We start from the raw sequence: 24,459 nt of genomic DNA on the forward strand, positions 1-24,459 counted from the left end.
ATTGTCAATGCAAGAGTCCAGCACTCTGTAAAGTCTCCTCCAGCACATCCCAAAGACTACCTGAGCCCTTTACAAACCATCATGGCTTAGGGTAAAGATCATGACCAAAATAATTAAAATTGTAAACTGGAACACTAATCTTCCTGTTGGATTAAATTGTATTTATCTTCCCAGCACAAGTCGAAGAGATGATTACAGAAGCACAACACAATTGTCAAAACTTGCTAAAATCAATACTTTCTTGGCCAAGTCTTGTTGGGCTTGAATGCGAATGATTCTTGGTGTCCTTGACGTGCAGACAATATGATAAACTACCATAATCACAAACTCAACGTTGCTGTCCTAATGAAAATGAAAGTTCAATGAATCATGTCCTCTTCACTGACTGTGTTATATTGCAGTGCTTATTTGCTTCAGTCGACTGCAGCACTATTTGCTCTTTTACTCCCCAAACACACAGTGACTTTGGCCTCGGACAGGATCATGAAACATTTATGGGTTCAAAGGAAGTTTGAGTCGGATGTGATGGAGCATTCTATATGTAAGATTTCATATTCTTCTTCATGACATCATTTCATTCCTTGTATTCTTTTTTTCCCCTCAGAGAATTTGCTATGCATGTGTGTGACAGAGAAACAGATCTTGAGGATTTGCATGTGCATTGTCATGAGTTTGCCAGTGCACCAAAGGCCTGTAAATGATTTATTTGACCAAAAGAGAAGTCATTTAAGGTCAGAAAACTGACATACTTTGAAAAGAGAGATAACAGGGCCTAAAAAATGAAAACCAGTTGGCTTACACAGTTAAATGCCAGTCAAAGCAAATGCAATGCAGTCTAGAAATCTTAAACATCTGACCTGTTCAGTTTGGGGTCAGTAAGATTGTTATTGTTTAAAAAAAACAAAATGAAGTCTCTACTGCTCACCAAGGCTTTATTTATTTGATCAAAAATATAGTAAAAACAGTAATATTGTGCAATATTATTTCAATTTAAAAGAACCATTTTCCATGTGAATATATTGTAAAATGTAATTTATTCCTGTGACCAAAGCTGAATTTTCAGCATCATTCCTCCAGTCTTCAGTGTCACATGATCCTTCAGAAATCAGTCTAATATATGATTTGCTGCTCAAGAAACATTTCTGGTTATTATCAATGTTGAAAACAGTTGTGCTGCTTCATATGTTTGTTGAAACCGCAATAAGTTTTTCCGGATTCTTTGTTGAACAACTTATAAACTGTCTTGCGACAGTAAATAAACTAAGTCATCTAAATGGAGTTTTGAAGAGGCTCCAGACAGAGATAGAAAGGGGGTCATCTCTGAATATCCCAGCCCTCCTCGGAGAGAACGGACTTCTGACTCTAGTCTAAAACAGGTTTAGCTTTCGGTGACCTAGTTTATCTTTTCAGAAGAATAGCTTAAACCAGACTAAAGTGCCCGTAGTTTGCTGCCAAGTTTGTTTTCACTGGTCAGACTGGTCTATTTTTTTGGTTAGACACTGGAAGACCAGCAAACTTCTCAAGGATAGTTTAAGCATCTTGGGGTATTTTTGTTTTTCAGGATTATTAGGTTTGACTCAATGCACATTTTAAAATGGGCACTGAAAATGGGATGCCGATTGGTCAATACAGTGTTCCAGTCATGATGCTAAATAGACAAAATAGCAAGACCTATGATACAAAATGTTTAGTTCAAGCACAGACTATATAGTAACTCATAACATTTGTTTACAAATCTATATATTTCAAGCATTGCATACAATATTTTATTAAAATCAGGTGTGATGGTCCGCATTGACCATTACAAAAACTGTGATACCATGGCACTGTTTGATTGCCATATTCATATTCATCAATAGTGCTTAAAAAGCACTATAAAAATATGTGGTATTACCATTATGGGAGCGTCCAAAACATTTTCCATGGTAAATTGTACAGTAATGATACTTTCTGTAAGGAGTGTGTATAGTATCTGTATTAATTTATGTATTAGGGGAGTTTGAATATAGTTTGCATTATTCTGTTGATCAGCATGCATGTTCAGATACTCTAGAGTGTGTTTATTTTAAAGGTGTTAAAGTGTGTGTGTTAAGCAGAAAGAGTTGCTATTGCTTTTAATAGAAATCTCATTTACACCCTTCAGGCTTCACTATATTCCCCTCTGAGTTTTTATGACAAACAAATTTACAGCCAATTGACACCAGAGAGAAGGGACTTACTCAAATGTGCTAGAGCCGAAGGGGAGTTTATGTATCATATGACAAGGTATGACATTTTAGAGCTATGCAAAGGTGCAGTTGAGTTGCAGGGTTTGACCTCTGACCTCTGTATACATATAGGGCTTGATCACCTTGAGCCATAGATGATTTATGTACTGTGTTTGAGTATTTACACATCGCTCACTTAAATGTTATTGAAAGACGTCTTTTCTGCTCATCAAGACTGCATTTATTTGATCAAAAATACAGAAAAAACAATAAAATTGTGAAATATTATTACAATTTAAAATAACTGTTTTGTATTTGGATATATATTAAGATGTAATTTATTCCTGTGATCAAAGCTAAATTCTCAGCATCATTACTCCGGTTTTCAGTGTCACATGATCCTTCAGAAATCATTCTATGTAGATTTGCTGCTCAACATTTCTTATTTTAATGTTTCAGGATTTAGGATATAATGTTCATAACAGCATTTATTTTAAAATATACTATATTTACTGTCACCTTTGATCAATTTAATGCATCCTCCATGCTGTATAAAATGACTCATTACAAAAACTAAATCTTACATAAAATGTTTGAATCTTATCATAGGCCTGGTGATGAATTAGGGGATAACAATCCTGCCTTGTATCCCAAAGGTCCTCCGTTCTAACCCTGCTAAAGGATGATTCATGAACTGAAGAGTTGCTCAGTTACCTAATCCCCACTGTGCCCTTGGGCTCCAGGGGAACTGTCCCTACAGCAAGTGCACTGGGTGTCAGCACAACACTAAAATTGTTTAAAGGAACAGTTTACACCAGAACTTCTGTTATTATTTATTGACCCTCCCATTGTGAAAAAGAAGTACACTTTAGCATACCTTTAAAAAAAAGAGTAGCCTACTGGAAATATTATAGCTAATTTAAAATGATACAGGCCATAAAAGGGCTATACAAGAATTCAGAAACCCTTGATATTCTTATATTATATAAACATTCTTTTTTGTTCTTCGCTTAGGGTAAAAATAATTTGGAAATAAATTGCAGCGATATACTGTTAACAAACAGATGTCGTCCACAATGCTGAGAGCAATGTTTAGATAAAAAATATTTAATGTGCTGCACGCTTTCCTCACAATTACAAAATAAACTCAACAATAATGACAGCGGTGAGAAAGCAGCAGTTAAGAAAGTATCTGATAGAGATGTGGATATGTCTGCACTAGATCTGAGATTCACCGGCAACATGTGGACAGAAGAGGTCATTAAAATTATACAGTTATAATAGTAAGATTAAGTATATTTGAAACTAAAGAGACTATAGTGGCTATACTGGCTATGTGAGACTATAGTTTGAATGAATCCCTTTTCTTTGCATGACGCATTGACATTACATAGTACAGAACAGCTCTCTCTGCATTATCCTGAACTTTGTAGAAACATTTCGTGTGTCATTGAACGGAAGCGAGGATATACGTCACCTCCTTTTGATTTTTCTGACAAAATTGTCCTACACAGTCCTTCACATAAAAATCAGTATTGGCTTTCTTAGACAACTTAGGAAGTCAGGGAAGGTCTCATTTTTTAAAGGAGAACTCCGGTCAATTTTAACATTGAGCTAATTTTTTTGTAAATTTGGAGTGCTGTCAATACAGAGAACAACGACAAAAATCGGTGTTGCCTACACCGAGTTATTCTATTTTTAAAATTTGCACCCTGTTGACTTCAATGGGGCAAGTACTAAACCTGCTTTTAGCCTCTTAACATCCTTGATGTGTCATTACAAGTGCCCAGCTAATGTGAGTGATTCCTTCAGAGTGATCACGGGTGAATCTGACTGCAGTAGATGTGAAAGATATTAATAAAAATGATGTTTATTCAGCCAGCGCACATACCTGTGTTTACTTCCTGTTTTCGGTCAAAGTCCACAGTAGTCGATTGTCGAGTTCACACGCATAGGTTATCACGCGAGTGAACTCGACAATCGACTACTGTGGACTTCGACCGAAAACAGGAAGTAAACACAGGTATGTGCGCTGGCTGAATAAACATCATTTTTATTCATATCTTTCACATCTACTGCAGTCAGATTCACTCGTGTTCACTCAGAAGGAATCACTCACATTAGCTGTGCACTTGTAATGACACATCAAGGATGTTAAGAGGCTAAAAGCAGGTTTAGTACTTGCCCCATTGAAGTCAACAATTCTCCTTTAAGTTGTTACAAGCTGTTTACACTTTGGCAACAAAAATATGATGAATACATGAAATTCTTACATAGCCCCATTAACAATTACATTATTATTTGCTAAAACACTTCCATCCATTGTAGCTCTCAAGTCTAATTTGTGTTAATTCAGATATGCCGCTTCAAGACATCCATACATCACCCTTATGCTTATCCCCACTTACAAACACACACACACACACACACATTAAAATTGATGTGCCTCCATATAGAAACTCACACACTTAAGGCAAGCTTTACTGGCTTTAATGGAAATTATCTGCACTTGAGACTATTAATAAAACATATCTCTCTCTCATATTGCCCCATGACTGCTGTTGCCCTTCAAGAGACCCCGCTATAAAAGGATAGCATGTGAATGAAAGGCCAGACCACAGAAATAGCCTGGATAACATAGCAAGCCCACAGCGCTGACGGCCTTTAGTGAGCTATATCTGCTCCATTTATTCAATTTACACTGCAAAATTTATCTTTAATTATGTAATTCCAGCATGATTTTTACCATCACCACCACTTTAGAGTGCAGAACTTCCATGCAAAAATGTAGACTAATTAAGTTTTGATACCTTATTCATTATTGATGCACTAGATGCTGGTACGTTGAAGCAATTTCCAAGTAAAAAAAAAAAGATGTACAGCTATTTCATCATTTCACTGCAAAGGCAAGTTCATTGACTTGATGTGTTTCAGGAGGGTTTGTTGAGTAAGGACTCATTGAGCACACTGTGATCACGTGAACACTGAAACCATGTGATTGGCCGCTATGGGTTTGTCACTGAGTGTGTTTGCAAGCTGATAATTATAAAGCAATCAGCTCAATCAATAAACCTGACAACACAAGAAAACCATTTGATTTGAAAGGATCTTGTTTTCCTCTCGTTTTGATGTGAAAACAAACAGCATGCTCGCTTACACACAATGAATAACAGTGTTTACATGCAGATCCAAATCGGGGTAAAGGCCACAAATCCACATGTGCAGATTGTTTTTTCCCAGGTCACTTCCGGTCAAGTCTCTTCTGCTCACCAAGGCACCAATTATTTGATTAAAAATACATTAAAAACAGTTTTTTTACAATAACTGTTTATATTTTATTTTAATATATTTAAAAATGTCATTTTCTTTTGTGATGGCAAAGCTGAATTTTCAGCGTCATTATAGTCTTTAGTGTCACATATTAATTATAAAGCAAGTATTCATTACTTTAAAACTTTCGAATGGTATCACAATTTCTGCAAAAATATGAAGCAGCACAACTGCTTTCAATATTAATAATCAAATAAATTATTAGATTAGATTTAAATTATTAAATAATCAGAAATGTTTCTTGAGCAGCAAATCAGCATATTATAATGATTTCTGAAGGATCACTGAAGACTGGAGTAATGATGCTGAAAATTCAGCTTTGACCACAGGAATAAATTACATTTTAAAATATATTCACATAACATTTAAATTGAAATAATATTTCACAATAATAAATTTTTTACTGTTTTTTGATCAAATAAATGTAGCCTTGGTGATCATTAGATACTTCTTTCAAAAACATTAAAAAAAATCTTAATTATTCCAAACTTTTGTGTATGCCATGCACATATGCAAAAAGAAAAAGAGGAGGGGGGAGAGAGAGAGAGAGGAGGTCTATCCACTTACACTAACTCTCTTTTATGTGTATAATTACTCACGTATACACATGAGATATGCATGCTTGTTTAATAAGGATAAGTGTGTGTATTTCTTTGTTATACTGTTTACTGTGGCACTGAAAGACGATACTGTGTCTACGAAATGGCTTTTATTTTTGAACACTGATGCTGTTTTACTGGCAAACTCTCAGCACTTCTCAGCATGCAAACGTTGTGTGCATTACATAAGTACAGGAAAAACAAGCAGTCTGCTGTAGCGCCACTGTTTATTATTCACACTCATAAACATCTTAATCAAATTAAACATCAAAGCCCAATTTAATTATGCACTTTAAACATTTAGAAAACATGTTTCTTTTCAAATTAGACAGTGTAAAGAGACCACCCAGACATTTATAGGTCAGTCCAGATTTAGAAAATTAAACTCTGTGCGTGTTCACGTTTTTCAGTGAACACGTTTTTGATAAGAGAACTGAAAAACTATGGTGTGCTGGCTCATGGAAGATGCTTCAACCTGTAATTATTAAATCTCTTTAGAGTTCAAAACTGGAATGAATTAGTGTTCTACGTGTGTGTTTAGCGCCCTCTTAAGGTCTCAGTATGTTCTAACACTCATAATGTTTTTCTGTTGTATGCGGCAACTCAAACCTCTTCTTCCTCCAAATGAGATCAAGCCAAGGGTTCATGTACAGTAGGCCTACAGTCTAGGTCTAGGAGAATGTTCGTGTTTAATCTTTAAGATAACATTTTATTCTCTTTATTAGTTCAAAATTAAATACTAATCAGAGAACATTTTTGGGTTTACTTTTAATCAGTGCAATAGTCTAAAGGTTTTTTTTTTTTGGTAAAGTGGTGCTCTTGCTCTCGTATAATGTAGGCCTGATTATTAGTATCTGAATAAACTAATTAGATACACGGGGAGGTCCCATTCAATGAAGGAATTGATTCAGAATTTTGCATTTTAATTATGGGAAAATAATAACATGCCTTTAGGCTGTTTACTGTCAAAACACTCTCACAATCACTTTTGTAATAACAAAAGAGAACACCATCCAGAATGGCATTTATATTAAAGGGTTAGTTCACCCTAAAAAGACAATTCTGTCATTAATTACTCAACCTCATGTCGTTCCAAACCTGTAAGACTTGTGTTCATCTTTAGAATACAAATGAAGATCTTTTTGATGAAAAGATGACTACCACTCTGACGCTTCAAAAAGTTCATAAAGAGATCATAAAACTAATCCATATTAATTTAGCGGTTTAGTCCAAATTTTCTGAAGAGACTGTCGTTTTATATGATGAACAGATTGAATTTGTATTCACATGTAAACATAAGAACCAATTAGGGTCATTCTCGTGTTACACAGCACATTTGAGCTTCAGTAGGTTTGCTTTTGTGTGTCTTGCAGGTTCGGTTGAGCTTCTGTTTATGTTTGCTGATCAATGTTTATATGTGAATGTGATTAAAAGACCAAATTCAATCTGTTCATTATATAAAGTGACCGTGTCACTTCAGAAAATTTGGACTAAACCGCTCAATTGATTAGTTTTACAATTTTTTTTTAAAAAGCGTCAAAGTGGTAGTTGCGTAGCTGTCAATGGAGGGACAGAAAGCTCTCAGATTTCATCAAAAATATCTTCATTTGTGTTCCGAAGATGAACGAAAGTCTTGGAACGACATGAGGGTGAGAAATTAATGACAGAATTTTTGGTTGAACTATAAGCCTTTAAGAAAGCCCACGAAAATGTCATATATGCAAAAATCTAGCATGATCATATGCTTGCGTTGAAGAACTTCATGTACAAAGTTTTGTTTGTTTGTTTGTTTTTCCCCCTTACAATCTCCCCATAGTTCTGTAATAAATTAGATATCAGGAAATGACCTAAAAGGTATGATGTCATTGGTAAACATGTTCAGATGTGTCTTGAGGCTGAGCGCAGTGGCCACACCTGTTCTACTAGCCGCAGGTGTGCTATTGTAATGATGAAAGGCACCTTTGGAGCTTTCAGTGATCATGAAAGAGGTACAGGGAAATGTTTTACTTAGAAACCAACCCAGAGACAGATTTTTTCCCACTTATGTGTTTTGAAGTAAACTTGAATTCTTTCTGGGGGAAAAAACACAATACTTAAAATAACCAGAGGCTCTCACATCATATTGTGTTCATTGCACGAAGGCTGAAAAAGACACATTTAGATCAAGTTCAGCTCATTTTAGTTTCGCCATTTTTGCAAGCCTTTTATAGTGTGTACATTTGCTAGAAAGACAAAAGGATGATCTTTTTTTTTTTTGTATTAAAGTGGACCAGCACAGGTAGATTGTCCTTAAATGGTCTTTCATTTAAAGAAAATAAATGGTTTTCTTGAGGAACATGCTGCCAATGAAGAGAGTCGGACCCTGCAGCACCCCAAAAACAAAACTGATCATGCTTTTAATGTTGAATACCTGCAAATAATCAAATTTCACTCAATACTCTTAAGAAGGCCAAAATTTAGTATGAGTACGCTAAAACTTGCCCCACGGGAGTGTAATTTAATTTACAATAGAGGTCAGGCCTTGCAGCTGCTGGTATAGAGACAAGTAAAAACAGGTTGAGGTGATGATTAACAGGTAAGGGTTGGCCAGAAGGGACATATTTTACTTTTAAACAGTTCTCCAGCTGTTTCTACTGAACAATGTCAACATCAATTTGAATAAAACTGTCTGTATCAGTTTGAAAATCTTAATCAGTTTTAATAAAGACAAAGTATCAGCTATATCTTCAACTTTTAAACCACAAGTCAGACTATTTTATTGGCTGTTTAAAAGTACAAAGTGCAAAGTACTTTTTTATTATTATTTTTAATGTGCAGCAAATGATTTAAGACATTTCGTTAATGCAGCCAGAGTTAGCAATGAATAAAGCTGTTCCCTAAAGCCAGGAGAAAATTTGCATTTCTGAGTCTGTGTCAAATCCCTCGAAATTGGGTCTTCATCAACTATCAGTTAGGCTAATGATTTCACTTGATAAACTGTTGATTAATAATAATAGCCTATTTAGTGAATAATTGAACATTACATTATTTTTATAACTGAAATATTTAGACGTTTAACTCTTAGTTTAACACGTAATTACATTGAAGATGATTGTGAATACAGTACATGTGGGTAATTGCAAATGCCTGTATAAACTAAAAGCTATCATCCTAATCGTATACACGCTATGCTAATACATAACCAAACTAATATGGACATTAATGGTCATTATAACATAGTTCAAACATCATTTATCATAAAACATATTTTTGTAGGAATTGTAATCAGGCACTAAAGAGAGTAATTTGAGCCAATGGGATCGCTTGGGGTCCTAACAGAGACCAATTTAGAGGGAGGACCTGATTTGTCACCACACCATGTTTCCTCAGGAATTTCCAATGAGTTTTTAGCAAAGACTATAGATATACAGATGGTTCACTCCTATTACTTATGAATGGGAGAAACTGCAACGCAACAACATTTATGGGACATTTCATGTCAGGTTTTGTTGCTGATTTGAAACATTTATTTACTGTAATTGTGAGTTCGGCAAGCAGTTTTTGAAAGTTCAGGATTAATCCCATTCAAATAGACAGGACTTGGTCTTGGATGCCCGAAATAGCTGCCTGGAGGCGTTGGAAATATGGCTGCCGAGTGGACAGAATTTCCTTGAAAGGCACTTTGGTTTTTAGATTAGCAGTTTGATTTATGATTAACAAAAACATGTTTCCCCCTACAACATAAATTACACACATACCTCAAATGTGATTTTTTTTTAAGGTCACATTCACATTTGTGACCCTGGATCACAAAACCAGTCACAAGTAGCACGGGTATTTGTGGCAAAAGCCAACATTGTATGGGTCAAAATTATAGATTTTTATTTTATGCCAAAAATCATAAGGATATTAAGTAAAGATCATGTTCCATGAAGATATTTTGTAAATTTCCTACCGTAAATATCTAAAATATTTTTTTTGTGAGTGGTAACTGCACAACATTTTCTCAATGTTTCGATATTTTTGCACCCTCAGATTCCAGATTTACAAATAATTGTATCTTAGCCAAATATTGCCCTATCCTAACAAACCACAGATCAATAGAAAGCTTATTTATTCAGCTTTCAGATGGTGTATACATATCAATTTCAGAAAATTGACCCATGTGACTGGTTTTGTTGTCCAGGGTCACATTTGAGGAATAGGTGTGTGTGGGTAGTTTGACTAATGTTAAGCACAAGCCTTTATAAGAATGAATGCAACACTGCTAGTGCTACTGCTACTGCTATCCTAAAAACGTATTGAAAATGGCCTACAAAATGATGCCATGATTGATCAACTACACACATTTTTCAAAACCCCGCCCACAATTTTTTTGCAAAGCTCATGTCAGTGATTGACAGGCAGAGGGCGTTTGTGATTGGGTAAAAAACGGCGGCCCGCTGCTCTGACTGTGACTAGTTTGCTGTTTACAGACTGAGTCTATGGCTATCACAGAAACAGGTGATATAAGAGACACTTATTAGTCACATCGGTCAGGTAACAAGGACAATTTAAAAATGGTATTTAATGCAAATCGCCTACAGAAACTTTAAAGCCACTGGGAGGAAATAAATATCTAACTTAAATATCCAAGATTATTTGAGACAAGAACTCGATATCCAGTCCTTTGAGCAACTAAACTGATGGTAAGGACTTCAGTCAAATGTATCCACCCAGCTCTAAATGTTCCCTTCGTATAGCCTACTGTGTTTTGTTCCAATAAGCACCATGACAGAAAGTAGAATGCGTGAATTCTACTGAATTGAATTGAATGACTTTACCAAACTTGTTAAAATCGCGTGTTTGTATGTCTTCGGTGCATGATGTGGGAGGACAAGGTGGTGATTTGACTAGATTATGTCAGCCAGTTTCGGTCAGAGGCACTGCTAGTATGTGATTTCGAGAGCTGTTGTATTAGTTCACTGTGGTAGAGCGGTTTGGAGAGTTCGCGCATGCGCATAACCATTCCGATGAACTGTGGAGTTTGGTGGTGGGGGGGTCGACCACAGACTCCCTCATCCATGGCTGGGAGAGTTTCAGCGCATCAACAAGAAAATAAAACTTAAAGACTATGTATTTTAAAAGCGGAAACGCGGGTTCGCACTGAATGGAAGATTTTGGAAACTCGTAAAGGAGCTTTTTTCTTTCTGACAGGACTCGCTGAGGGGAATCTCGGCGCGCGCGAGCGCTCAGTCTTTCTGCGGACGCAGTGAAATGAATCAAATTCTATTGTGATGTAAAAATGAAGTCGGAAGCGAGCAAGGGCTGACAAACGGGGTTTAAAAGAGAGACCACTGCCTGGAAAAGTGGTACACAAAATCAAATTTGCCTGCTTATTTGATTTGCAAATGTAATTTTTTTTGAAAGGCTGGAAAAGTTTTCGTGTCGTTCCTTCATCTGTCTAGGGATCAGGTAGGGATGTAAGGTAGGTGCTAGAAACAGGATTGTTATGTTGCGATCCCAAATGAAGTAATTCGAGGAAATGACCCATCATTTCGTTGAAGTTTTGACTGAGAAGAAGAAACATCTAGGACATCCTTGGCCGTGTTCCTAGCGGAGTTTATTGGTTGACTGAGTAACTAAGAGACGTCCTCGTCCATTCTTTTCCCCAACATTCCAGCGATGGATAATAGTTTTCCAGGGAGCAGCAGTGCCGTGATCCAAAAGGGAAAGTTTGTGTTTGTCGAGGCTCGGTTGCAGGGTGGAGCGCCTTGGGGCTTCACGCTCAAAGGTGGGCTTGAACACGACGAGCCGTTAATCATATCGAAGGTAAAGTTTTAACCTACTCACCTGTACTTTCATATGATGATGAATGTGTGTCTGTCACCTGAACATAACAGCTGTAGCCCTAAAAGGTCCAGAAAGAGTTAGTCAGCTTGTTATTCTATACCTCAGAGAGAAACATAATGAGGGTGTCATGATTTGTTGGCTGGAAGTGAAATGGAAATTATGAATGTGAGATGCCAGCGTGATGTCAGTGTGATGCACACTTAAGTCACTTAAAATGTTTTAATGTCACTGCATGAGATAACGAAGTGGCAACATGTCACAAGCACACTTTAAGCAAAACATTTCACATAAAGAATATTTTAAAAGATAAAATCAATGTTAAAAATGAATACAAACAGTATTTTGGCACTTTTTGATAGTCAAATGTTAGTGGAACATGTCTATATAGATGTGGTTAATGCGATGACTACACTTGTGGTTATGGTTATTTTGGCTTGGACACCTGTGTGATCTTCTTGGTCACTGGGATGTTGCTGGATCAACATCAGCAACAATTTTATCAAACAATCAGTGTTAAAATAAAACCCTAACCATTTACTACGGTAGAGAGAAATGATAGGTTGAAATTGAAAATGGTGTACATTACAAGCCCCTAAACTTGGTCCTAACTGAACCCCTTTCCAAATTGATTGATACTGATTCAGGTTTACTTTCTAACTGGTAAAAATAAATAAAAATCTGTCACTGAACTTCTTATATCCACTAAAAATCATTTTGGTGTCAGTTAGATTAAAAGTTATTGCTAAAATGGCTACCCTAGTTTGTTCTGAGAAAATCTATGACATGTTTTCAGATGCCAATTGGTTTGATTTTGATTTCTAATGCAATGAAATTCAGATATTTCAAGTGTGCAAATATGTTTTGGGGCCACTATGTGTTTTTCGCTTAGAATTCAGTGCTAGTCATATTATGGTTATGAATTTCACATACAAAGGTCACATGAGGTAAAATGCAGACCATAGGGTCTCTATGTCACACACACTTCTTAATGAGAGGGAGCGTCCTTCAGGCATCTAGACCGTAATTGCTGACTACAGGGTCAGATTCTTGGTGTGACACCCAGACCAGCGTGAGTAACAGATTTTGACCTGCTACATTCATAAAACAGTTTTTCACATGGTCCTGTTGAATTCTCCCACACGGCTGGAGTCTGAGCATAAAAATTAATAGACAGCGGAATTTTAGAATCCATTGTAGTTGTGTTAAGCTCAAGATTCTTAGGTGGCCATCTGGGTAAGTTTTAGTTTTAAACTGGATTGGTTGTAGCCGTCTTAGAGGGGAATATATTCTCACTTGGTACATTTGGGGCAAAAACAAAAATATTTCTATACCTATTTTCTATATCAATATTATCATTTCTAAGTTTAATTTAAGGCCTGGCTTTAATGTAGGCTTTAATTAATTGCTTAAAGAACTATGTTTACATTTATGATGGTGGTCAATGCAGGTTGCTACAGTGTTCATATTGGTTTTTAATGTGTTGCTATGTGGTTGATAAGCTATTTTTGGTGGTTGCTAGTCTTTATGATATTCTCATCCCTCTGGTCAACTGTTTAAAATGTGCTGGATCCTTCACTGGAAACTGAAAGTAATTAGAAGTAACTAATAACTAAAAGTTTACTCTGTGAATTATTGCATCAGGGAACAATAAGACGGCACCATTATGACTAAAAGTTTGCTTAGAAGTATTTGCTATACTAAAGCAAGGCAGTATTTGACTTTGGTCAAGCGTAGTAGACTGTGAGTGGCCTTGGACTGCAACATGCCCAGTGCATTATGGGTGTTGAAGTTTTCCTACCTATTTGGCAAAAGTGAAGACGGCAGCCTTTTTTCTTCGTTTTTTTCTTGTCATGTAGCACCGATTTCAATTGATTTCTCCTTTCTACTGTATAGGCAGCCAAATTTTATTGAAAACCCATTTTTCCAGTCGTGAAGTCTTTTTAGGTATGATTCAAGTCTAAAAGTGGAGTGTTTTTAATAGAAACGAATAGTTCACTAATAGTTCACCTTAAGTATTAGCACAGTTATTTGATGATTTTCTTGATAATGACCTTTACTTTGCTGATGAATCAATAGATCATCTTTATGGGAACGGTAATGGAATTAATTGGAAATTCCAGACCAATGTATTTTTTTCCCCCTTCTTCTTGGAAACAGGAAACATAACTCATTTTCTTCCCAGTTAAGAAGTAAAGCAACAGAAGCAGTAAGCTTATCTGGTCACATTAGATTAACGCATTACAAATACTAAGCAACTCAAGTTTGCAATGAAGTTTACAAAGAAAAGAAGGGTTCTAATTAAAATCCGGTGTTCTTTATGGTGCTTAAGATATTTTGTGGAATGACACTTCTGTTGTTTTGATCAGAACTAATTCATCTATTCAGGTCTGTCTTGTCAGTGCTGACTGCAAACTGGTGGTTAATCTCTGATCTTGTGATCAGAATGAGCTCTTTCACACTGTACTGGATCAGTACTCATCAGTCTTGTCGGCTAATCAGTACACTGCAGTCAGGGAGACACATGGGAATGAAACGAAAACATCCCAGGCCAGAGAGTGAAATGTCTGTAATAGGCCTCACTAGGCGCGTTTCCATTACATTTGCGCAAAAAAATTTCTTTTCTTTTTTTTTCTTCTAAATGTCCACAAAAAACTATTGCTAAATGACAGCGTTTCCATTAACCTATGTTATGCGACTAAAACTTACTCCTCTAGTAAAACACACTCTAGTAAAAACACTCTAGTGTCTAGTAAAAACACACTCCTCTCATGATAAGTCATTCCAAAAATCATTGCAACGGACGTTGGTACTTGGTAGGTATATGTATATCTCAGCCACCGCACTGGCCATTATTATTAATCAAAGGATACGTAATGTGTTATCCAATCATTAATGACAAGGAAAGACCCTTAAACTTGAGAGCGGCTCATATGAGGTGTTTTTGGGTGTTTCTCACTCATATCTGCTTCAAGCTCTTGATTGTGGCATTTCTTTGAGGTTTAGAATCCAGTATTCCTGTAATTCTTCCGTCTTTTATGAATTTAATAAATAACTCGTATTCTGTCCAAACATCATCTACGTCAGGTGACCTGTAAACGCGCAAAAACTGTTTCCATTGCAGTTTTGCGAAATATTTCTTTTTCGAATTGCCTGAAAAACCACCTCATGCGAGCGTAAAAACTTTTTTGCGATAAATGGGAGTTTTTGCGAAATTGGCGTGTTCCCATTGGGCATATTTTCAATTCGCAATTTCAGTTTGCGCAATATGAAGGGTAATGGAAACGCGGCTACAGTAGAATTCCTGCTTTACTTCATATATGGCATAAATGTGTAGATATTCTGGCTTTATCTTTGGAGAATAATGGAGACTAATTGTTGGCATCATTAGGGTTAAACGCTTTTCCCTTGAGATTGATAAGAGTTTTATCACTCTTCTGTAGAGCATGTGTTTGTGAGTGTGTATCTGTGAGTTCTAGCTGTACAAGAGATTATGAGCCCGTGAATCACGCTTAAATCAGTCCAAAGTCAGCATGCAGCAGGATGTTTGTGGTAGACAGCAAATGATCAATGGGGGGAAACTACACTTGTTTTCTGGGAAGTAAAAAAGAATATAATTAGACTCAACATGAACTTCAGCAGGTGCTTACAATCATGAAATTGAGCAAGAATCCATGAGCTGGTTTTGTGACTAATACTGGAAGATCTCATGTAGGAATATTAATTTCCCCAGACATATCTTTTCCTGGGGTATTAATCACATAATTTATCCCTTTCATCCAGTCATGAGCTCAATAATGGTTATTTTCAGCCAAAAATCCTATTATAAAACATTTTGGCTCTATAGTGTTCTTGAGTTGCTATATGGTCCTTTGTCATTATTGGTTCTTCAGATAAGTGTTTTGGTTTCTAGGTTCTTTGAAGCATCATAGATAAAACTGGAGAATTAGAAAATAATGTTTTTTTTTGTGGAGCTTAAAGGGTTTAGTTCACCCAAAAATGAAAATTCTGTCATTAATTACTCACTCATGTCGTTCCAAACCAAGAATTTCGTTCATCTTCGGAACACAAATGAAGATCTTTTTAATGAAATCTGACAGCTTTCTGCCCCTCCATTTACAGTCTACGCAACTACTTTAAATCCCCAGAAAGTTAGTAAAGACATCATTAGCCACTTTTCCACTGTTGGGCCAGTGCGAGGCATGGCTTTAAATGGGCCGGGCTGGACTAATAGCCTCGGACCTGTAGCACCAAAACCACTCTGCGTTTCCAAAAGTTCTACTAAAAACTCTGTAACAACCCCTTTTCAAGACTGTATGCCTTTTATTGGTTGTGTGAAAATTGTTAACATTTTTGGTTTACAACTTGATATAAAAGTTTCATTTGAAGAAACTGCATGGCTGTATTTGTTTGGAGGTATTTTTCTTAAACAGGGAGTAATTATTGGATGGAAACAGGCAAAAGCAGAGGAGATCCTCATCCTGCCTTATTTGGTGCTCTGGGTTTTGGTACTTGAGTAATGTCCTCTGTTGCCCGACTCCAATCTCTCTCTCTCTAGCCTCTCAGAAAAACAACACAAAATATCTAGATAGTTTGTGGATTCGTTGCTGCCATGACAATGGGATCCAAGATCCCTTGCACTCCTGAGTTTGTGTATACAGTACCTGTTTAGTTGAACTGCATAAACAGGAATTGATTACAATGATGTTTTCTGCTTGGAAACAGATGTTTCCAAAGCATGGGGATCTGTACACTGTACACCCAATCCGACCCTAAAAGTGTAATTTGGAATTGCATACCAAAGCAAATTTAGTCTATATTGGAATCATACAGATCACATAATATACATTCAGATTGAATAGACCCTTTGGCTGCATCCCAGTTTGCATTCTGTTCGTCATCAATAGCATGCATAGGGTTAATGCATCCCAATTCATATTTCATTGACACCAGTATGTCAAAGGTCCCTAGAATATGTACTGTTTCTGTGCACTGAATCTGTATGTATGATTTATGGGTCGGAAATGTTGTGATAGAATATTTTAACACTTTAACGTCATTCTGTAAATGCTATTTCTGCAAAATGGCGGTTGTTAATAATTATGGCAGAAAAAATATTTTATAATTATTAAATCAATATTTATATTGATAAGCTCTATAAAATCTATGTTTTTATTGTAGATGTATTGAGGGTCATTTGTTTTGTTGTGGATATATTCATGCATGCATTACATTAATTTAAAATCATTCATTTTACCACTGTGAATAGTCGAGGGTAAAGGTTGCTTCACGACCAATTTCAAAGTTCCGTGCGACTGACGCTTAGGGGGGCGAAATGCGACAATCATATGCGAATGTCGTGTGCAGTGGAAAGGCAGCTTGAGTCAGACTCGGCAAGTCCGAACTTTGCTTACTTGGTATTGAGAAACGCCTAATGTCGGCGCTTGCTTCTTGTGACAAACAGCCATAAGCTGAGAAGCAACAACAAGATATGCTATATGTCATCCATTGTTGTTTACTATGTCGCTTTCTTCTTCGCGCGAAAATGACGTCGATCGTTTCTTTCCGGCATAGGCTAACCCACGCCTATCAAGTAAGGGTGGAAACGCAAGCCGGATCAGGGTTTACTGTCCCGAATCGTACTGTACTGTACCGTACCGTACCGCTCGGTGGAAAAGAGTCAATAGTGTTGTCAAAAAGTACTGACTTAAGCACCAAGTTGTTACTGAAATTTAAAAAATGTCACGCTTTGAGCACTGTTAAGCAGAATTGATTGCCCATTGTGCTCACATGCTCATCAAATATGACTGTGATTGGCTACAATTTTTTTAAATTTCAGTACCGACTTGGTACCGAAGTCGGTACTTTTTGACAACACTAGTATTACATAACCATGATTGGCCCTAAACTTTTGAACGGCAGTGTTAACACCAGCAAAGTACATACAAATGGAGAATAGTAAGTATGTGATTTGGGATGCTTTGGGAACTCTTTATTGTCAAAACCAGACTGAAGAAATCTGGACTTGTCTCAACAGGAGACATAATTCATCTGTCTGTAGTTTGTGTCTTCAGTCCCGAGAGCGTGAGCTAATATAGTGCTGTGGTTTGGTTCATGTTGTCTGATGTGGCTCTTTTGTGCAGTAATGTGTGTTGTGCTGAATAGCGCGCTTTCTGTTGCGTGCTTTAAAGCAGTGTCTTGTTTTCAATGGTGAGTAGTGTGTTGTGTGTTGTAGTGAGATGTGAAGTGTGTTGTGCTGAATAGTGAGCAGGACGCAAACAACAGCCGCGGCCCTTCACTCCCCATTTAAGAGCTTGTCACCATTACCACGGCAACAACACGGCCCCGGAGCGCGGTTAAGACGCCCGGACGAAACTGGAGATAAGGAGGAAGGATGAAGAGGAGCTATAGGCCTTGAGAGCTGCTCTTATCTGAAAAGAGAGACAGAGGAGTGTACAGAGGGACTGTGACGGAAGAAAGGGGGAGATGGAGCGAAGTCTCAGGGATTATGGGTGGTGTAAATGTCACCGATGGGCTTCTTTCAGCGCCTCACACTCAGATCTTCTCTTGTGTGTGTCGCAGTGTTAACACCAGTAACTGTGGTTTGATGAAACTGTCTGGTTGTATCCTCATTCGCATGTTATCCGTCCTAAATAGTATGCCAGATTAAACATGTAAGTGCACTGGGGTTTTTTTTCATGCTTTTTAGGACATTTGTGGCATTGTCTTTACTAATTTTTTTTTCAGTGTATGAAGCTAAAAGTTAATTATGAATTTCTAGCAAATGCATTTAGCTATATGTTAATATGTACGTGCAACAAAAGTAACGACTTCTGTACAAAGTCGGTACTGAAATGTAAAAAATGTGACGCTATGAGCGTCGTTGAGCAGATTCGTAAACGCCTCTGATTGCTTCATGCGCTCATCGGATATATCTGTGATTGGCTACAATGATCCACGCAGGGGAGCGTTTGAGAGCACACAGAAGTGTTTGAAAGTGTTTTGAAAGCGGGAGTGGGAGCGTTTGAAAACACAAGCAGGCATCTATAAGAGTACCGGTCTGCTGATAGACGCCTGCTTCAAACACTCTCATGTATCTGTGTAAGCTCTCGGTGAAGAGCGTCATTGATGTATATTTACAACATGTTTTTGAAGCGCTGATCATTGTAGCCAATCATAGACATATATGATGAGCGTGTGAGCACATCGGCCAATCAGAGGCGTTTACGATTCCACTTAACAGCGTTCAAAGCGTTAAATCTTTTAAATTTAGGACTTTGTACTGAAGTCTGTACTTTTGACAACACTAGCAAACAGCATCTACAGTAAAAGTACGAGAGGTCAGTGATATCAAAATGCAAAAGTCTCTTATACTCACCCAGGTTGCATTTATTTGATTGCCCATAAAATGTATTTCTGTGATGCAAAGCTGAATTTTCAGCATCATTTCAGCGCCAGCATGATCCTTCAGAAATCATTGTAATATGCTGATTGTCTGAAAAATTTCTCATCAATGTTGAAAACTGCTTAATATTTATGTAGAAACAGTTAGGCTACATGTTTTTTGTTTTCCAGATTATTTGATAAATAGAAAGTTTAAGTTCACTTTTGATAGATGTAGATAGACGTCAAAGTAGCTTCCTAAACACAGATACTTACTGTGCATAAAAATAGTATGAGAATGCCATTCTGAATAATATGCATTATGCAATGCTTGTTGTATCTTATTCCAAACATTTCTCTTCTCTCTTACCCCCCACACTGTTCTTACCCCTTCATCTTCTCCTTGAGAGCAGGCAAATACAGGGCAGGATAAAGCCCAGGCCTCTGGCAAAGACCCAACAGAGAGAGAGGGGAATGTCAGCTACGGAATTCGCGAGAGCCTCGCTAGCCTGGAAAACAACAAAAGAAACGAGATGATCAAAAAAAAACCTACATTGCAATTCCAACCGTACTTTATGTAGTCTTGAATACTGATTCAGCCTCTTCTGTGGAGCTGCTCTTTTATTCGTCCGTCTCAGAATGCGGCGTGTTGTTTACAGTGTGGCGGCAATACAAGACGAGCTAAGAGCGACCTAAACCCCAGGAAGTCAGGGGGTTAAAATAAGGTTAAGAGAATTAGACGCTTTGTTCAGTTACATATTAATGGATTCATTGTCACTGGCTTGGCAGCGCATCCACAATTAAACACTCCTTTTCACGGCCCTGAGGCCGAGTGTTAAGTAAATCTCCGCTAGCCGTCTTTTCTTTGAGTCGCCTGGCTTTGCGCTCAATAACCGGTGAAAGGGAAGACATGCTTGCTCGTACGATTATTCCCAATATGTCCTGATTTGAATGCTGTGAGGAAAGTGGCTCACGGTGGGCTTTTGAGAGCGAGCGCCATCAGGAAAGAGACAAATGAAAGACAGGTTTTAACAGGAAACGACACACAATTGGGGACACTTCCCAAATGCACGTGTTTAGGAGGAGAATGAAATGCGAGTCTGGGCTGAGTGTTATCTTGAAAGGGCTTCCTGAAGGACTTATTTTGTTTGGCACTGATCTGTCTGCAGTTAAGGAATGCTAACAATAAACCAGAGGTTGAATCTTATTCTCTGTTATAATTTGCTTGGCTACCCACCTGTACGTTTAGTTGTTAATCATTGAGCAGAAACTTTTTTTTTTTTCAAAGCAATTTACAGTCGATTTCAGTGGTTTGGGAAGCCGTATTATAATGTGGCGATATCCAACAGGTCATGCATCTAGGCTGCTAAGACAAAGTTTGCATGTTATTTTAGTATCATTTATGTAGTATATGTAGTTATGTAGTATCATTTTAGAGTATTTATTCATATATTTCGAATTAGCTTATATTTTAATTTGAAAGTTTTGTCATGTTTAGATAGTTTTAATTTTCAGTTAATAATAACTCTGTTTCCAAATAGGCGTGACCCAGGAACTAAAAAGTTACTCATTGTCACTGTCAGGCGGAAACCTTGTATCTCCATATTTTGTAATGTTTATTTTTTTTTCTTAAATCATTACTATTGTTCACCCTTTACGTCTATCTGTGGGTTTTGCCAATATTTAACCAATGAAAAGTATTAAAAAAAGGGCTTGTGACTCAAACTGTATATAAAGGCTAATGTTTTATGTATTTGAAGTGCAGAGTAGAGTGTCTTGGTCTGGCATTTGTCCTTGAGTCATAGACAATACTGTCTTAAAGGGGTCATGAACTGGATAATTTTATTATGTTTCCTGGGGTGCCCTTATAATGTTAGTATGATTTTTACATCAAAAATTGTCATAATTTATAAATATAATGCATTTTTCCAAGCCTGATTTTAGCCTCTGATTTGAACGCTCAGTTTGAAGGGGCGTGTCTGTGTGAGACTTCAGTGTAAACGCCCACTGCTGTGATTGGCTGACATGTTTGCATATGAAATAGCTAGTATTACATGTGGAACTCTCTCGAATAGTTTTACTAAGTTTTTACTATTACAGCTATCGAGATGAACGAATCGTGAGAAGTTTTTAAAGTATTTAGATCTATTCCATCACATTAAAAGGTTGCAATGATGAGCAGATGACAGACAGTTGATCGCGTGAATGAAAAGATCTTACCACTACAACGCAGTTTCTGCACTCTCACGAATGCTTTCACCAAACAATGCAAACACGATGTAAATACAGGAAGAGCTTTGTTGTGCGGTTTAACAGCATCATTGATTTTAAAACGAGTTTTGGCAAGTGTCCAGATAAACTCGCGCTGTATGATTGACAGCTTGGGCGATTGGAAAGGGATCGTTCTTTGATCGCTTTCTGTATATATTTTAATCACAGTTTAAATAAGCTTATTTTCATCCTACTAAGAGAAACGATGTGAAGTTGATCTTTTAGTCACTGGCTTGATTTATAGATGCATAAACAGTATTGAAAGATTTGAGAGAAAGATTATCTGTCTGAACTTGAACAATTACACATCAGAAATCACTGATCACAGATCAGGCATTGGAATAAACATGGTTACTTACATGTTTGTGGTGTTGCTGGCAGATCCATATCATAAGTCAGTTTGCAAAACCTGCGTCGAATCTACGACGACTGAATTACCAAATAATCCACAGTGAAATGCACCGAATACTAATAAATAATGCACTGCTGAAACATTCACATTGTTGAAAAAAAAAAAAAAAAAACACTATCCCAGCATTAGGATCCTTTGAAAGGTAATGATATTGTTCCTGTTTTGATATTTTCTCGTTCTCATGTCACTATTCACTAACGCCAGTGGGCGGGGCCAAAGACGCAGTGATGTAGACGAGGCGTTGATATTCTCCTGCAAAGGCGATCTTTCACAGCTCTCTGACGTCACAAGTCTCCACTTTTGAGATCCTGTCGTTTTCTGGCCTTGGTTTCAATAAAAGCAGTTTTTGGAATAACAAAGAACTTTTGAGTTTTGAAACTTACAGAGTATTTTTATAGTATAACGAACTCTTAACTGTCAAAAGATCAAGGAACATTTTAATTATCAGTTCATGACTCCTTTAAATAGCCTGTGCGAAGCACTTCATCTTTTATTACATGAGATTTTGGCCAAACAACAGAAAAAAACTGAGTGCCCACAAAGCTACAGTAAATAACCTGTAATTTGATGAAATGTAATGCGATGCACATGCTGCCTCAGATGTGTCTGCTCTAATGACAGACAAAACAAATAACCTTAACCTTTCGCTGGTTAAAAATCTTATCCATTTAAGCTTGATTTTGGTCAAATGTTATTGTTATGAAATGTGCACTTAGCTCCCAGCCAAAAAATGTTGCTTTTTGGATTTTAAATGGGCAAATGCTTAAGAGTCTATGATTGGATCATTATCGCAGTGATTATGATGTTTCTAGCATGTTATATGTTTGGCAACAGTTCTTCTAACCCTAACTGATGGAGTGTGTAGCTTTTCATTTCTTAAACAACCATGTATGAAGACACATCATGACCATATTCCAGGATGACAATGTCAAGATTCATCAGGATCAAACTGTGAAAGAATGGTTGTGAGGAACATGAAGAATCATTTCCACACATGAATCGGCTCCTCTGAGTTCAGACCTTAAATTCAATGAAAGTGTTTGGGATGTGCTGGAGGAGACTTTACAGAGTGCTGGACTCTTGCATTGACAATACAAGATCTTGACCAAACATTGATGCACATCTTGATGGAAATAAGTGTTGTGATGTTATTTCCATCAAGAGGTGCATACATTTTTGGTCAAGTCATACATGGTTGTTTAAAAAATGAAAAGCTACACAGTCCATGGGTTAGAAGAACTGTTGCCAAACATATAACATGCTAGAAACATAATAATCACTGCAATAATGATCCAATAATAGATTCTTAAGCATTTTCCTATTTAAATCCAAACAGTGCGGTATATAATGCAAGTGTCTAAAACAACACAGCACTTATTTAAAAAATACAATAGAATTTATATACAATTAAATACATTTTTTTTTTCATTTCCTGGAAAGTAGTGTCCAAAAAAGCTTTTGCAGCTTTTAAATAGAGCCAGAAACATTGTAATTTCAAGTTACACACACAAGTATTGATGAAACTGTTCAGTAGGAACTTTATAGACACTACAGTATGACTTCCTATTACAATTTAACTTCCTAAAAAGCCGCTTTGGAACAATGTGTAGTGTGAAAAGCGCTACACAAATAAATATGACCTCACTTGTGATTCAATTTAAATGCTGTATTTCAGTACTAACTAGAATTATGAGAGAACTAATGCAAAGAACTGAAAGACAATTTTTTTTTTGCTTTTGCGTATTTTAATAATTTTATTGAAAATATGGTAAATACTGGTATAATGTACCAACAATCATGTTTCAAAACATACACTTTATTGCATACCATAAAAATAACCTGTAGTTCTCATTTCTAGTAGATTTCACAATGACTGATTTCTCACCTTTTTTATGCAGTGACAGATGTTGTCATGTGTTTGATCCGCATTACCCATCTTATCTAGGGGGGATATGAATGTTTTTTCCTTAAGCCATTCACATAGCGCTGAAAAGACAGCAGTTTCTGACTAGACCCTGAATATAAGATATTTATTTAAAGGGGTCATATAATGCCATTTTTGTACAAGCTAATATGATTCTTTAGGGTCTAAATTAAAAGTTTGTAATATACTTTAATTAAAAATTCTCATTAGTATTGTAAGAAAACACTAATTTCACCTGGTCAAAAACAGCTCTGTTTTCAGCACGCCGTTTCAGTGCATGTGTCTTTAAATGATAATGAGCTTTGCTCACTCCGCCCCTCTGTTCTGTCCGTACACCATTTCTAACACAATAACCACGCGTTGTTCATTATAAACGTGGGATTATGAATTATATTGAGAACGTCGTACATAGAAAACATGCCGTAATGTACCTGAGTGTAAACCTTAGATGCATTCATCATGAAGCGTGCAGCAAGGTTTGCAAATTTGCAAAGATTAATATAAATATTAATATAAAGGTTAATA

General features: G+C 36.8%; 1 protein-coding gene across 1 annotated transcript in view; it reads left to right on the forward strand.

Moving 5' to 3' along the window:
• Positions 1-11,115: 11,115 nt before the first annotated feature.
• The window catches only part of shroom3 (shroom family member 3), a 67,170-nt gene continuing 53,826 nt past the window's right edge, over positions 11,116-24,459 (forward strand). Inside the window, exon 1 of the mRNA XM_081391256.1 lies at positions 11,116-11,926. Within this exon, the coding sequence (XP_081247382.1) occupies positions 11,780-11,926 (147 nt within the window). The 5' untranslated portion in view covers positions 11,116-11,779. The remainder of the gene's footprint in view (positions 11,927-24,459) is intronic.

The sequence above is a fragment of the Scardinius erythrophthalmus genome (genome assembly GCF_964197995.2).
Source record: "Scardinius erythrophthalmus genome assembly, chromosome: 17".
In the NCBI taxonomy this organism is placed as follows: domain Eukaryota; kingdom Metazoa; phylum Chordata; class Actinopteri; order Cypriniformes; family Leuciscidae; genus Scardinius; species Scardinius erythrophthalmus.